Raw genomic sequence first — 16162 nt, forward strand, 5'->3', positions numbered from 1 at the left:
TGTTCTAGAAAGAGATGACACGCACTCACCCACTCCTGTTTTCATGTTTAGTGAGACAATGTTTTCAAGGTTTTTAGAAGTAATTACTTTCAGCACAATAAATTACATTTAGATGGTTTTTAATCGTGAGAGATCAAATGTCAGATGTAAATAACTAGGGAAGTTATTACCAGTGTGATTTTAATTATTTACATTACAAATCACTCCTGTAGACAGTACTACCCCTCTTCATGTATCTGACAATAATTCAACCTCACTCCAATTTTAACTGTTTTTGTTTGGTTCCAGAATTTAGCTTACGAAATCATTCTTACACTAGGACAAGCATTTGAGGTGGCCTATCAGCTTGCCCTACAAGCACGAAAAGGGGGTCATTCTTCAACCCTCCCAGAAAGCTTTGAAAATAAACCCTCCAAACCTATTCCCAAACCACGTGTTAGTATTCGGAAGTCAGTGGTAAGTAGAAGGTAGTTGTGCATGCAAAAAAAAAAAACAACCCAAAATTCAGTCATACAATTAAGAATTGATATATTAGGTGCTGTATAAATAAATATAGCTGTGGGGTCAGAAATGCTCCATGTCTCGGTTGTGCCACCTCTGCTCATCAGCCAGCAGGGCTGTGTCACTGTGGCATGGGCAGCCCTTTCAAACAACGGCTCATCTCAGATTCCTCCAGTTTAAGATGTTGCTTGGCTAGTGTTGTGTATATGTCTTTTATAGTAACTGCAGACCTTTAATTGGTTCGGCCTAATTCCAATGTATTGTGCCTTTTATTAAGTGCTGAGGATCACAGCCAACACATACCTCTAAATCTCTGCAGTTCCATGGACTTCCCTGATCTCCTACTGAGAAATAAAATCTGCACCAAACTTGTTTGGTACATGATCACTGCGTATGTATCCTAGTCAAATTACAAATTCAAATCAATTTACAGTTGTCAGACCAAGCAACTTCTTACCTTTTTTTTTTTTTTGGCCCTCAGCAGACCCTTCTGTTCCAAAACTGGGATTCAATAATATCTTTTCAATATTTTCTTTGGGATCCCAAACTCCTAAGAATCCAGGCTTGTTGGAGCCTATGTATTGATTGTCTTTAAAGTGCTCTCCTGAAGTGCATACATGACAGAGAGAAATGGTAGAGCTTTTAAAAAAATTATGAAAACTATTTTAAATCAAGTGAGAATACAGGCACAGGGTAACTTGGGAGGGTATGGGGAAAAATGACCACACACCGTATCATATTCACTGGCTTTAAAGTGAGAACCATAGTCTGCGGTATTTAATTATCGGATGAGAGGAAGGGGGGGAAAAAATGTATGACTGTACACTTTGTCATCCGTTGCCACAGAATCTTCCTCCATAAAGTTTTAAGAAAGAACATTTCCTGATGCCATCATCCGTCTCAGTAGCAAAAGGACTTCGCAGGATGAAGCATGGCTTTAAGGGGCTTTATATGATGCCCTGTGGCTTGGGGGTAGACATAGCTTTGATCTAAACAGGAAAAAGAGGGCAGCCGTGGGTACCTGGGAGCGTAGCCCACCACACTGACTGCTGCAGGACTTTGGCAATACAGGATTTGTTCTGGCTTCCATTTGTTTAAAGAAAAAAAACTTCTGCTAGCAGTGCCATGCGCAGAGATGGTAACCCGTCTGTATGTTTGCGTTTTGTCTTAAAGCAGATTGATCCAGCTGAACAAAAGACTCTGGCGAATCTACCGTGGATTGTTGAACCTGGACAAGAAGCCAAACGAGGCATTAATACCAAGTATGAAACTACCATTTTCTGATACAAAACTGTCCCCCTGTTCCTTGTTGTGCCTTGCACGCCAAGCAGTCACAGCACAGCCTTTCCTTTACGGCAACGTTTCAATCCAGCAGAGAGGAAGACTGCACTGTATGAGTGGCCTTGTAACTCATTAAAAAAAAGGCTGACAGTCATTTCTGGTGATGTTCTTCTTCCTGCAGCACTGACAGAAGAATGACACTCCATGAAGACTTTTAAAATTACAGTCCACAAGAGGAGTGAGAAACGGTATTTTTCACGCAGTTCTCCCTTGTGACTCTGCCACAGTGCTTTCTTTGATTTCTTATTTTAGAATTCTACTTTTTAAAAAAAAAAAACAAAAAACACAAAAGGTCTCTAAACTAACACTAATGCTGCCTACTAGTAGAATACTTGATTGGTTTTTTATTTAAATCTTGGCAGTTTTTAATTGAAATAGAACCAGACTTAATAAATAGAGTATTTGTGAAACCACTGAATTCATTAATAATTACTGTGTTGAATAAAGAACTCATTAAAGTGACAAGAAATTAGGCACCCTGATTTCTGTGTGCACTGGTTTTATATGTAGTCACTGGTGTCCTTTGATCCTCTACAGAAATAATAACTTCCTGCATTGTAACAAAGGATCAGAGTTTTATGAATGGTTAGAAAAAGGTATTAATAATGCACAGAAGACATTTATTAGATATTTTTATGGAAGAGAAGTACTATAGGAAAACATATTAATATTTATGGAAGGAAGCCAGATTAATTATGACAAATACTGTTTATTTTAAAGTTAAGTAAACCACTGCTATTGCAGCATTATGAAAATTATAAGAGCTGTAGCATCAGTGCACGGGATGTTCCGTGTGATCAGTCTGGAATGAAAATGGAATGGTCATTCTGCCACACCTACATATAGTTTATGCAGTTCAACATTGCTATAGCCATGAATTCTACTAGTATTTTTAAAAAATAATCTCAGTGGTTCTAAAAAAAAGTCAAAACCATGGATTTTGCTATCAAGATTTCTGTCACAGAAAGCTTGTTTGGAAGAACGTTGATAAAATTCTACTGCAAAACATTTTCTAAATAAAAATAGCAAGAAAAAGAAAAAAATTCCAAAGTAATAAAAATGTTTTCATGGAACAAATAGTTAAGCATTTGCTTAATATTTGATTAAATAAGATTTACTTACATTTTCTTTGAAGTGTTTTAATTTTTTTAATGTCTGTGGAGTATTTGTATAATACCATGATGTATATTTATGTAGAACTGAAATTATAACAGTACAAATATCACTATAGGAGAAAAATGACATTTTAATGTATATTGTTCTATCCAGTCAAATTGTGAATCATTTTGAAGTTCATTATAGAGATATTGATAATTGTGTGGTTGTCTTAATGTTTTTTTAATTATTATTTCGTATCCAGCTGAGGTTTTCAGTTAGAATCATCAGTTGGTAAATTCCAAAAAATGGATAATTGAACTTGGTTTAAACCTGATAATTGTATATGGTTTAGTTAAACCTAATCATAGCGCTGAGTGATGACATACTTTTAATACAGTATTCAATTTACTTGAACAAAATAGTTCCTTGTACATATTTTTGCCTATTCACTGTTGATATGTACGTAGTCAACTGACAGTAAAAAAAATAACACTAAAAATATGGTACCAAAAGGAAAATTGTATAGGAGAACAGTAAATAGTAGCCTCACTGCAACAAATACTTATGTAAATATGCTTGGGCTTCCAGTTATAAATTTTGTAATTTTGTCATTTATTTATATCCTATAAAAGCACACAAAATAAAATGAAGTTGTACAGTCCAAGTGCTTTGTGCATCATTCTCTCATTGCTAAAAGAAATAAGGGGCCTGATCCAAAGGATATGGAAATCAGTGATGGGTCCTCCCCTCCCCTTTCCACCATTTCATTGGGCTTTGGGTCTTGTCCCACACAAACCTAGGCATTGCTGTGGAGACAGTTTTGGTTTAGAATACCGGTTTTGTTTACAGATACTTCATGCTTTAAAGTCCTTAATTAATTGGGTTTTTGGTGCTCTGCTAAACTGCTGACTTGCCATATTTAACCACACCTTGTAAAGACTCACACAAGGAGTTACATTAAAACACATTTACTTCAAGCACCAAAAGTCTGAAGTAGCCAAATTTTCAGGCTATAAAACTGAGGCACCTCTTCTATAGTTGAGTGACCCCTAAAAATCAAAGGATGAGACGGGAGCTGCAGCACAACTCAAAGTAGCTGTAAGTGAAAGGATTGAAACAACAGGAGGAACTGGCAGGAAGAATTTGATCAAGGTTCATCAAAGAGATGTCAAGTGGGTAAGGTGGCACAGTGAGCAGCTAAACTTGTTTGGGAGAGAGAACTGGGGCAAAAGAGACTGAGGATGGCTAGTAAGACTGCTGAAGGATGAGAGAGATGAAAGACTAGTGGGACAGGGAATGAGTGTGAAGAGAAAAGTTTTGGGATGCAGCGAGGCAGTGAACAACTGGAACCCCCACAGTAAACATAAATTGAAACTGGAAGGAGAGAGAATTACGAGGCATAGGGCACTTCTGTATTTGCAGAAACCTGGGATTGTAGAGGGAAACATTTCTCTCACTAACCGATACTAGCATAAACCAGTTGGAGAGAAGTCCATGTGGTCCCCTCTATCATGGGACAGTGGTTCAGCATTCCTTTCTTCAGGTCCAAAGAGACTTCCACAAACCCAATGCAGTGACTGCTTGATCTTTAGTCCTTTTTGGTTAAGGTGACTTTCCATGCAAGTTCCTAGTATGCTGGAAGTAAGGGGACAATGGCCAGTCTTAAAAGTGAAGGTAGGGAAAAAAGCAGACACCTCCAAAAGATCAGAAAATGAAGAACGTTGCTATTCTTGACCTCTACGCAAGGTAAGAGGAAAGCAGAGGCAGTCAAGGAGAGCATGGGAAGAAACTGGAGCATTTGGATGTTGCAAAACCAGGAGTTAATCACAACAACTGCCTTACAGTGGGATGGTGGAGAACAACCAAAAGAAGAGAGATGATATGGAATTAGATTGCATTTGACAAGAGAAGATAAGGAAATTGGAATCAAAGTGAGGTAAGTGTGGGTGACAAAGGATTTTTAGAATTATTTGGGTAGTGAGGTCTCTAATATGCAAGGTAGAAAAGCTGCTGCTGGGAGAAGGCTTAAGGACTGGAGCAACTCCTGAGGAAACAACAGGGAAGCTCTGTGTTGTGGAGGTGGAAGGTTTCCTAAAGCTGATGTTGCATTTCAGACTGGATTTGTGACTCCTCCAGCCTGGCCTGGTGTTTATTCAATGCCAGAGGAGCTACTGCTCACGGCTGGCAGGAGGAGACACTCGGCATACCCAGTTCTGGTATCCTGCCAGTAAGTTTATGAGAGGCTGCTTCTCTTGCAGAACCACAATGTTACACACACGCTGCAGTTTGAAGCCAGCATCTCAGCATCAAAAACTGGCATGGCCACAAAATGGTGACCATCGGGATGAGAATTAGCAGGTCATGAAGAAGGTTGTATCCGTCCTTTGGAAAAGAAAGCAGCATGCTAGACAACTAATAAACTTTCACATCCAACTGTGAAATAGTTTCTACCTTCCATTCTAGATTAATACAGGCAGTTTGTGCCATGTGCAGAACTCTCATTTCATCTTGCCCTAGATTTCTTTCAATGTGCGCTGTTCAGCTGTCCCGCTTCACACTTCACTGGAGGATGATGTCTAAGATGTCATCAAGACAACAGTCTAGAAATAGTAACTTCAACTGTCTCCAAACAATCAGCCCGAAGAACAATTGACTCTGTGGAGAAACTGTGTGGCACTGATAAGCGTGTACGTGAAAGACATGGCATAAGGATTAGAGACAATATTTAGATGTGGGCACTTATCTAAGAATAGGGATATCTGTTATCTCATGTAAAAAGACTAGCTGAAGAGAGTGGGAGAAAAAAGGACCATTAACTTGGTGGAAAGCTCACTGGAAAGCACCAGGGGATAACGCTCAGGCTTCTGCTGAAAAGCTCTGTAACTGTTTAGTGCTCTATAACTTCTTTAGGTGAACCAACTACTTTGCTAAACTAGCAAACTGACCATACTGCTATCAAGTCCACTGGTTCTAGTTAACTTTCACACCTGTGAGCCAATAACCCAAGCTAGACAGAGGCTGATCACAGCTCAGCTAACTGAAACCAACACAAGATGCCCTTGCAGCCAGAATTCACACTAGGACAGATTTGGTGGAACTGGTGGATGATTTCCTTCCTACTGACTAGACAGTCACACTCATCCTCATTACAATCCTGAATGCAACCACCCCTAACACCGCTGTCCTACTGAAGAGGCAGAAAAGGGAAATCAAGGAAATGGCCTATGGTCCTTGCCTTTCAGGAAGGATATGCTCCAAATGCAGGAATGGGAAATGGCACCTCCATGCCTGGTTCTCTTGTGTACTCTTGTACACTCACAGAACCATAGAATGGTTTGGTTGGAAAGGACCTTAAAGCCCATCTTGTTCCAACCCCCCTGCCATGGGCAGGGACACCTTCAACCAGACCCGGTTGCTCACAGCCCCATCAAGCCAGGCCTTCAACACATCCAGCCTGGCCTTGAACACTTCCAGGGAAGGGGCAGCCACAGCTTCTCTGGGCAACCTCTGCCACTGCCTCACCACCCTCACCGGGAAGAATTTCTTCCTCATAGCTCATCTAAATCTTCCCCCTTCCAGTTTAAAGCCATTGCCCCTTGCCCTGGTAAAAAGTCTCTCTCCGTCTTTCCTATAAGCCCCCCTTCATATATTGGAAGGGCTGAACAACCCCAGCTCTCTCAGCCTGTCCTCACAGCAGAGGTGCTCCAGCCCTCGGATCATCTTCGTGGCCTCCTCTGGACTCGCTCCAACAGGTCCATGTCCTTCTTGTGCTGAGGACCCAAGAATAGCACAAGGAAATTTCTCTTCAGTCCTACTTAACATTTGTATGCATTTGCTACTGCAACATCTTTCACCCTTCCGCTGTGGAAGTTGGGTACCTCAATATCTTTGAGAATGTGAGTCTGGGTAGAGTGGTAACAAACAGACAGACAAAAATGCTGTTGGTATGTAAACGAAACAAAATTCTCTCTCTCTCTACTCTTGGCACCAAAAGCTTGGAAAAGAAAACTACTTTGTCTATCAATCAAGAAAGCTGAATTCAAAATACTTTACAATCACATAAGAAAAAGTGAAGCTTAGACAGAAACTGAGGGCCTTAGACTTCTTTGTCACACATAGAAAATATATCACAGGTTTAACATCATAAGCTCACTTAATTGTAAGCTATATGCCTTTTTGTCTTTTTTTTAAACATGGCAATTGCTGCCTTCAAGTCATTAGAAGAGCTGCTCAAATTCTCCAGATGCTTATCCAAAGCTAAATTTATTCTAATGTTAAATCCTTTTAAAAAATAAAATGAAAAATTCACGCATAATGTTAAGAATGCATCAATGCCGGCAGTATATTTGTTATCATCTTTTCTAAAGATGTAATAGAAAACCCAGAAAATCAGAGTGAGACAAAGGAAATGGAAATATGCTCCAGTATAGAGAATACCTAAAGAGCATTAACTTTATCCTATAGTGACACCATGAGGAAGAAAGAAATAGACTACACTAATTTTAAAACTGCATTAGATGCAGTGCAGTCTTCATTCTGCTTGTGGTTCTTGGATAATGATAATTGCTAGGCTGCAGAATCAAGGGCTTGGGCATGTCCTAAGCAAAAATACCCTAAGGTATATAATTGAGGCTAGCACTACTTATTTCTTGAGCTTATCTTGCAAAAAGAAGATTACTTTTTTTTTATTCTGTTACCTTTACATACTTATACTGTTATACACTGTCTGGAAGGTATCAGTGACAGATTAGGTGAACAATTCCGCATTGGAATTGAGTGAATCTACTGAAGCCTCCAAGTATCTAGGAATGCTGTGCATGAGCGGAGGTTAATATGAAAAGATGTCCAGTCATTCCCCATGGCCATCTCTCTGTCACAGCCATTACATTTAACTCAGCTATACTTACGTAAAGTTTCAAGAATTACCTGGGCCAAATACCTCAAAAACCTAGAAAATTAAATTGATTGCTACAAGAAGTAAAGAAAAGAGCCTACTAAAGTGCCATCATTACCCCCAGTCCCCGATGTGGCAGGAAAGCCCTTAGGTGAGAAGCACCTAAGAAATTCCAGCTGGTGAAACACACAGCCTGGCCCCTGTACTACAGAAAAAGTTGGGGAAAAATATCCCTGCCAATCCAACTTTGGGGAACTCCATTTCCCAGCCAGAAGTCTAGTCATTACATGATGCAGTCTGCAAGGAAACTGCCCTAGGAAAACAAAAAGATGAATCTTGGTTGCACCTGAACACACAGATCACCTATGTTCAATCCTGCACTTCCTAAAGCAGCCAATCTCAAAGGAAGGCGAAAGGATTTAAAGGTCAAATTGCACAGCACAAGAATGAAGTTCTTCCTGAACCACAGGTGAACAATGAAAACTCTCAATCTTCGTTTCCACTACAGTCACTCTCCTAGCACAGACTATGGAGACCTGAGGCAAGGAACATTGTCAGAGGGTCTCTTCAGTTCCTTTCCGCACCTATTTTTAGGTGAGACATGCAAAGCAAGGGAATAGTGAGCTTTATAATAACTCGTCACATTTGAAGCATACAGAACAGCTGGGAGCATTTAAGTAGAAATGGAATGTTTTTCTGAGATGTTTGTTTAGACTCAGTTTTGCATAGAGATGTAGAAATGAAGAATTCCCTTGCTTTACATGATTTAGCAAGTTTGGTTTTCTCCCAGCCAATAGAACTCATTATTCTTTTTGTCAGTGAGGTTGCAATCACAGCACCACCGAATCGATGAGGTTGGAAGGGACCTCTGGGCTCATCGAGTCCAACCTTTGCCCTAACACCCCCATGTCAACCAGACCATGGCACTCAGTGCCACCTCCAGGCTTTCCTTAAACCCCTCCAGGGATGGGGACTCCACCACCTCGCTGGGCAGCCCATGCCAACACCTAACGACCCTTTCTGGGAAGAAATGCCTCCTCATCTCTAGCCTGAACTTCCCCTGGTCCTGCCTCTCTCCCACACATCATGCATGTGCTGCTTCTCAGCCTTCTCTGCAATTCAACAAAACAAATTCAAGTCAAACTTTACACTGCAAGACTTTTGCCCAGCCCATGGATCACTTTTTGGGATCCTCTTCTAAATTTTGGTTGAATCCATTTTGTCCCTGAAATACAAACACCAGAGCTATATGCATTACTCCAGATGATGTCTTATTAATGAAGCATATACATCACCTCCTCACTCCTTCAAGACAGATCCTTCTGAGGGACCCATAGGCCCTGTTTACACACAGCTGCAGACACTTTGGAGTTTGTATGGATGATAAGATCCACTTTCATTCCCACACCACCATTTTCAAGGTAGTCTCTCTGGCATTCTTAAGTCTACTACGTACGACAAAGCTATATTTTGTCCATAAGGTAACACAAACATGCTTTTTAGCCTAGAGAAGAGGAGGCTGAGATGAGACCCGGTTGCTCTCTACAACGACCTGAAAGGAGGGGGTAGCCAGGTGGGGGTCGGTCTCTTCTCCCAAGGAACAAGCGATAGGACAAGAGGAAACAGCCTCAAGTTGCACCAGGGGAGGTTTAGATTGGATATGAGGAAGAATTTCTTCACCGAAAGGGTTGTCAGGCACTGGCCCAGGCTGCCCAGGGAAGTGGTGCAGTCACCACCCCTGGAGGCATTTAAAAGACGTGTAGGTGTGGTGCTTAGGGACATGGTTTAGTGGTGGGTTTGGCCATGCTAAATTTATGGTTGGACTCGATGATCTTAAAGGTCCTTTCCAACCTAAATGATTTGATGATTCGATGATTCTCTGATTCCATGCTGTTGGATGTTGAAAGCAGACATGCATCATATTGTGATAGTTTTGTATTCTTGCGATTCACCCTTCAGTCAATTTGTATCATCCGCAGCTTTATCATCAAAGATTTTTACAGAGCATAGACAAAAACATTAAATAACATTGTACCAATAATGTGACCCATATTTTTAATCCATCTAATATGTTTTCTACCAGTGCTATAGAATAGAAACTCTAATAAAACAAATTCCCTAAAGAAATCCAAAGCTCATGTATTAACACTGATGTGTTTAACACACACACAAAAAAAAAAAAAAAATCACAAGGAAAACAATTAGAAATCCATCAATAATGTTTGCCAAAACCAGACTCTCATAAAACCACAGCAATCAGCAATGCCTAGAAAAACTCTGTGATGTTCAGAGTAGACTCTTCTTTTCCATATAACTTTAAATCTGCCATTCTACTGTTTTACCTGGGACTGACTTCAGGTCAATAGTTGCCTTGGTCACCTCTTTCAAAACACCAGAATTGTCATGATCCACAGTCCTTTATAAATTTCTCCTTTTTTCAAGGCGTGATGAATTTTACCATGCGTGATTCAAAGGATGCTTCATCTTACCCATCTCAGACATTTGGCCATTTATTGTTTAGACTTGCTGATTCAGAATTCTTTAGTTTGAACAAATGCATTCTTGCCACCTGTTTTGTTAAGATTATACATTTCCTATCCCTGTGATTAATATATTCTAAATATTCTGTCTTTCCAACATGATGTTCCAGAACCGTGACACCGTGATCAATGGAATAAGCTGCTTTTTGTTAATTGCAAAGGTTTTACACTAAATGACCTCTCATTTACTTCGCTTATTGATACTTCACTCAGTGTACAAACCCCTATCAGTTCTTATAATTTACTTTGTCATTTGCACTCTAAAATATCATAAATATCTCCTAATATATTTATCTGTCTTTCACTGCAGCTTCTACACCTCTTTTTAAGGGGTGTTGTGTAAGATAGCGTCTCATTCAACGGGTTTTGTGGTGTGGGGGTTTTTTACATCTGCGGAACTGTGACTCCTTGGACCCTTTTCCATGATTCCCAGCTTTAACACATCCTACATAACGTCTATGTTCCCAGCTATGCCGAAAATTGTTTTGCTGGAATGATTCCAAATCTGTAACTTCCTGATCAAGGTGATACCCTGTTATACAAAGAATGTGCAAGCAGAGTACAATCAATGACACCTGGAAAACTGATAATTTTTATACCTTGAATTTGATTTCATATTTTGATTTCATAAAGGTTTGCTTTTCAAGAATGTGTCCGCTGATCCAAAGCCAAGTGTGTGGGTGTTTTTCATCTCACTCTAGTTGATTTAACTTGTAAAAAGGAGACTTAACTTCCTCTCTATATTTTCTTTCAATTACATAAACATTCCTGTGAGAAAGTCAGTAAGAATTTATGACAGATTTAGAGCTGCCTGGTGATAATTTATGAGTACTTTATGTTGGCCTGGTTGCCGAAATGTTTGTTATATGGTTTCACTTGTTTAACGTAGCAAGAATCTGTTGGGGGAAAAAAACAACTCTGAAAGGGAAGGATAGATTAAGGTACCCAGTTTTCAAACTTTACTCAGTTCTTAAGGAAAAATGCCAGAATTATTTGAAGTTCTTAAGGAAAAATGCTAGAATTATTTGAATATCCTATTCAAAATAGCCTCTAAAACTGGCTTAGAGGAACAAAAAGCAAAGTCTAAGAATCTGCAAGCACAAAACTTGTATTTCAAATATGAGGAAATATGGAAAGCAAAATGTACTAAACTGTTAAAAACAGGGCTGTTTCTGTCAGTTGCTGTACCAACACCACCGTTACAGTTACACCTTTAACAGCCCACTGCTATCAGGTCATCTGTGCTACCGATCTCTGACTGCAGTCACTGACATTTTGTCTTTGCTTCTTGTGGGGAAAAATTTTTGCAAACCTCCCGCTTGGACCAAGTCCTTGAGTTCTGATACCTAATTCAGCTGTTCTTGCTTTGAAACTTTGTGTTAAGGAACTTCCAGCTTTTCCCTTCAAGGAATCTCAGCAGCCACGAACGGACAGTCACCTTCGAAATAGCAAAAAATATCTCTGTGGTCATTTCAATAGGGAAAATCAGTCTGTTAGAACTCAAACTTTGCAGAAAACACATTCAAAACAGAAGACCCCCAAGCTCAAAGCCCCTCACTACTTCTCATAGTTATAAATTCCAATTTAGACATCCAAACTTTGCTTTTGTGAGAAAGAAGAATGTATAAAAGTTAAGATATCTTGTATTTGCTGCTAACTGCTCAAACTATTCACTGTGATCAAATTTGCATTTTCCAGATAGGTTCCTGCTTAACAAAACAAACAAATGGACAGATACATAGTATTATCCTGAAATAATTTCTAGCCCATGACAGAACTCAAATAAGGAGAAAACCAAGTAAAGCAAAATGGACGTGCGAGCTGCATGAGCCGGAGGCACTACAGTTTAATTTTTGAAAAGCAGGAGATGTAATTTGTATGCAAATTAAAAATAAAAAATATATAGGAAGGATTGTAATTTTTAGAGAAGGTGATCTTAATTTCCTGGATTCACACTTTAGCCAAAAAAAAGCAATATGATGCATAACAAGCTTATCTAACAGCTTGTTAAAGATCATTCTTTTTTCCACTAATACATGCTGAAGAAAGCGGAGAGATCCAGAACACAAACTGAGAAAGTGCTCCATTCCACAGAGCCACTTTGCGATAAAAGAAAGATAGTGAAGTACAACTCTGCTCCAGCAAATCTTCCCCTAACATTGCCAACACTAAAACCCCAAAGAGTGGAACCCCCCATTCGAAAGCAGGTTGACAATCATAACTAAATACCAGATGTAACGAGGGGTAAAGCAGCTTGAGAAACTGCAAAGTGTAAAGAGCTCCACAGCCAGGAGAAGTTTAAGAGGAAAACTAGATCATAACTTCAAGGAATAGACTTTTTTTTTTCCATCTACCATAACCAAAAGTTTAACCTTTTGAACAAAGATACTTCTGGAAAAAGGAAATAAAACAATCAAATTGGTAGAATTTGAGCTTATGGCCATCTACAGTGTTTAATATATTTTTAAATCAAATTAAAATGCTCAAGATACGCTATGAAGAAAATTCCCGGTCATGTGTAGTTCAACTGAATTGCACCAGTCTCTGGCAGGTATTTGCTGTTACAGTCTTGCCATGAAAATCAAACTATTCTTCCACCGATTCAGCTTGGCCACTTACCATTCTTCTTTTTGAATGAACACGTACCCAGAAGATCTACCTCAAACCCTGTGCTCCGGATTATGAAAAAGCAGCTGCTGAGTCAGGACAGGAATTTAACAGCTGAATCCTTGATACTGTAGAAAGAAAAAAAATTACTATCTGCTCTATAATTTTTAGAGTGGACAAAACCACAACTGTTTGGCTTTGAGAAACTGAGAGAGCAACACCTGCAAGATGTTTAAAATATTTCTTTAAATGTTTTGAAAATTCAGACACACTCAGGTGACCTTTTTTTGTGCTATTGTTAAACACCTGCTCAAATAAAGGTAAGTTTTAACCAATATTTAATCTCTTCAAACTCTTTGAAACTGTTCCTCCTCACATTTCCCAGTTCTGAACTTTAAGTTCCATATTGATAAGACCTCTTGCACACATTTCCTCCAATCTCGCATTTGTACAGCTGGAAGTACAAAATGTATAATTGCTGTCCTGTGCTGAATATAAATAAACTCCACAGCACCTTGTAGGAAATCATGCAAATACATTGAAAAATTTAGGAGCTACCAAGTTGTGCAAGTGTATCTTACATCACCATCTAGATACTGAGTGCTCAACCATCAAGACATGACTATTGGCTTCAGATTGGATTCTTTAAATCAAAATGTTTGATCCGTATTTAGAGACAGATTTCCACTGGCCTGTCTGCTGTTCATTCATCTATTCTCTACTAAAATTTTAAAAAAACCCAACCAACAAAAAAACCCCCAAAACTACACCACAAACGAAAAACTGTTAAAAAGACAAAACTCTAAGCATTTCCAAATCTCTTACAACATTCCTCTCATGTATTATTGCAGTGTCATTAAACCAAAAGTATATTTTTCAGTGTTTCCTTAATCTTTATTTCGTACACTACTTCTTCCAAGGCGCTTATAAACAACAGCCAATACCAATCATAGTATTAAAAGATGAATTTAAGTGGTTCTAACTGGGAAGCACAGAAAGAAATGTCCCTGCCGTTGTGTCTCTGGGACTGGAAAACTTGCTCTCAGAACCAGACAAGACTCAGATTTCTTAGCACTGGAGTAAGAGTCTGAACCAGCAGTTTACAAAGTCTTAGCACACATAAACCTGAACACGGACTCTAGTGAGGAAGAGGAGTATAGACCACTTATTACTATCTTTGGAGAATATTGCAGACAAATAATGTGATTTTTATAACTACAGAAAATCCCTGTTGTCATGTGCTAGAAAGTACCGGTTACCTATAGAAATGCAATTTGCTATACAATTAGTAGAAAACAACTAAAAGAGCCTATTGCTTTAGAAAAGTGAATAATGTAAAATACCATTTTTTAAACAGTTCGCTTAAATATTAAGCATACTTTGTGTGCATTTATGCATTAGAAATAACACACGCTTTACCTACGTAGCATCGTCTTTGCTTTTACACAGCTGGATTGGTTAAATTTGTCTTCGTCTCGTTTTGAGTCATTTCAAACATGATGATTTTCAAAGTTCATCTGAGTGCCTATGTAATTAGAGAAACTGGACAAAGCTAAAAAAGAAAAATCACAGAGGAACACAAATCAACTGAAAGAAGAAATGAAAAATACCGTATAAACACACAGAATCTAATTGTGGCATCCTAAGTAAGTACTCAGATAATCCCTCTTGAGTACGGAACAAGAACTCTCTCGAGCCTGAAGGACTTGAATCGAACCCTTCTCGGAGCACTTCTCGTAAGTACAACGTATGGTTTGTTAAATGGAAACAAGCACAGGAAGGTAATTTGTTCTGTAAACAGTCAGCCCCCACGAGAGAAACTCCCTATTGAAACACTTAGAAGATACTTTAGCTTTCTCATTCTCCTGAATAAACACACACATATGCTACTTAAATAGTCCAGCTATCACACAGTCGTGTTATATCCTGCAGGTGTAACCGTACGAGATGACATAAGAAGTGCTGAAGTTGTCGATAACACACGCAGACTGAAAATCGGACCTCTTTATACTCACTGGATCTTTTAGGATGCATCCTAACAGCCCCAGCTTAGGCCTCTCTTAAATCCGGTTGCAAGGTTTCTCGTTAAAAGTCCCCTTAGAAGAAAGGTGTGCAGTAAGTTAATTTAGAAAAATAATCTTTCAAAAGCCAAGAAATCCCAACACCCCTCCTCCAAACCTGCAAAGACATGGAGAGGAGCACAGCACACAGCAGCTTTGGAAGTGCTGAAAATGAGAGGTCATGCCACAAACAAGCCTAGTCTCAGCTTAACATCTCATTGCATGTTGGCAGAGCCAGTGACGGTGTCCCAGTCCCAGCTTAAAAGAGCAAAGTGAAATGGAGCACACAAACCACACTGCAAGCGTTCCGAGTATCTGGCACACTCCCTGTTCTCCACACAGTAAGGTTCATTTGGCTTCTGCTCTTCTTGAAATCTCAACAGAAAGAAGGTGTCCCAAGTCCTCAGAGCTCTCGGGCATCACCATCACCATCTATGAACCCAAATAAATTCCTGTCTTCATAGTAGACAGAAGAAGGAGGAAAGTAAAACGTGGACAAATACTATTAGAGGGAAAATATCCAAAAAATACCTCTGCTATCAGAGGGAAATACCAGAAAGCATCTCTCAACCCCAAGGCTGCCTTTGGCACTCGTTGGTGCTTGCTATGAAGGAGAAAGGACAACCGCACAGTTAAGCAAGGGGTTCCTGTTCTACTAGCAACTGCAAGAACATACGGGAGTTCTCTGTGACCTACCGACATTCTGGGTTTACTGGCTTCTTAAAGATGGGGCCGAGTGGTCTCCCTGAAATGTTCTGTTCCAAGAGGGTGGAAGAAACCACCCGCGTCAGACTGCTTCCTCAGCCTGGGCTTTCCCTCAAACCTGCAAAGGCATCAGTTTCTGTAGAGCATGTCAGGAGAGCAGACATGAGACAGACCCTGTCATAGCTAGATACAACCTGGGGAATGGGGTCCCATATGGAGACTTCACTAAATAAAAAAATCAGGGGGAAAAAAAAAAATAGCAATTTGCACAGCATTCTGTTGACACACTAGAGGGACAGGATGCCATCCAGAGGGACCTGGACAGGCAGGCCCATGCAAATCTCATGAAGTTCAACAAGGCCAATTGCAAGGTCCTGTATACGGGTTGGGGCAATCCCAAGGACAAATACAGGCTG

The 16162-nt window shown here is 39.7% G+C and overlaps 1 protein-coding gene across 1 annotated transcript in view; it reads left to right on the forward strand.

The window, feature by feature from the left end:
- Positions 1 to 3156, forward strand: part of ANKS1B (ankyrin repeat and sterile alpha motif domain containing 1B) — a 53806-nt gene extending 50650 nt beyond the window's left edge. The window contains exons 8-9 of the mRNA XM_009697558.1: positions 289 to 456; positions 1675 to 3156. Of these exons, the coding sequence (XP_009695860.1) occupies positions 289 to 456; positions 1675 to 1785 (279 nt within the window). The 3' untranslated portion in view covers positions 1786 to 3156. The remainder of the gene's footprint in view (positions 1 to 288; positions 457 to 1674) is intronic.
- Positions 3157 to 16162: the final 13006 nt, after the last annotated feature.

This window comes from Cariama cristata, unplaced genomic scaffold, assembly GCF_000690535.1.
Source record: "Cariama cristata isolate BGI_N322 unplaced genomic scaffold, ASM69053v1 scaffold25803, whole genome shotgun sequence".
NCBI lineage: Eukaryota > Metazoa > Chordata > Aves > Cariamiformes > Cariamidae > Cariama > Cariama cristata.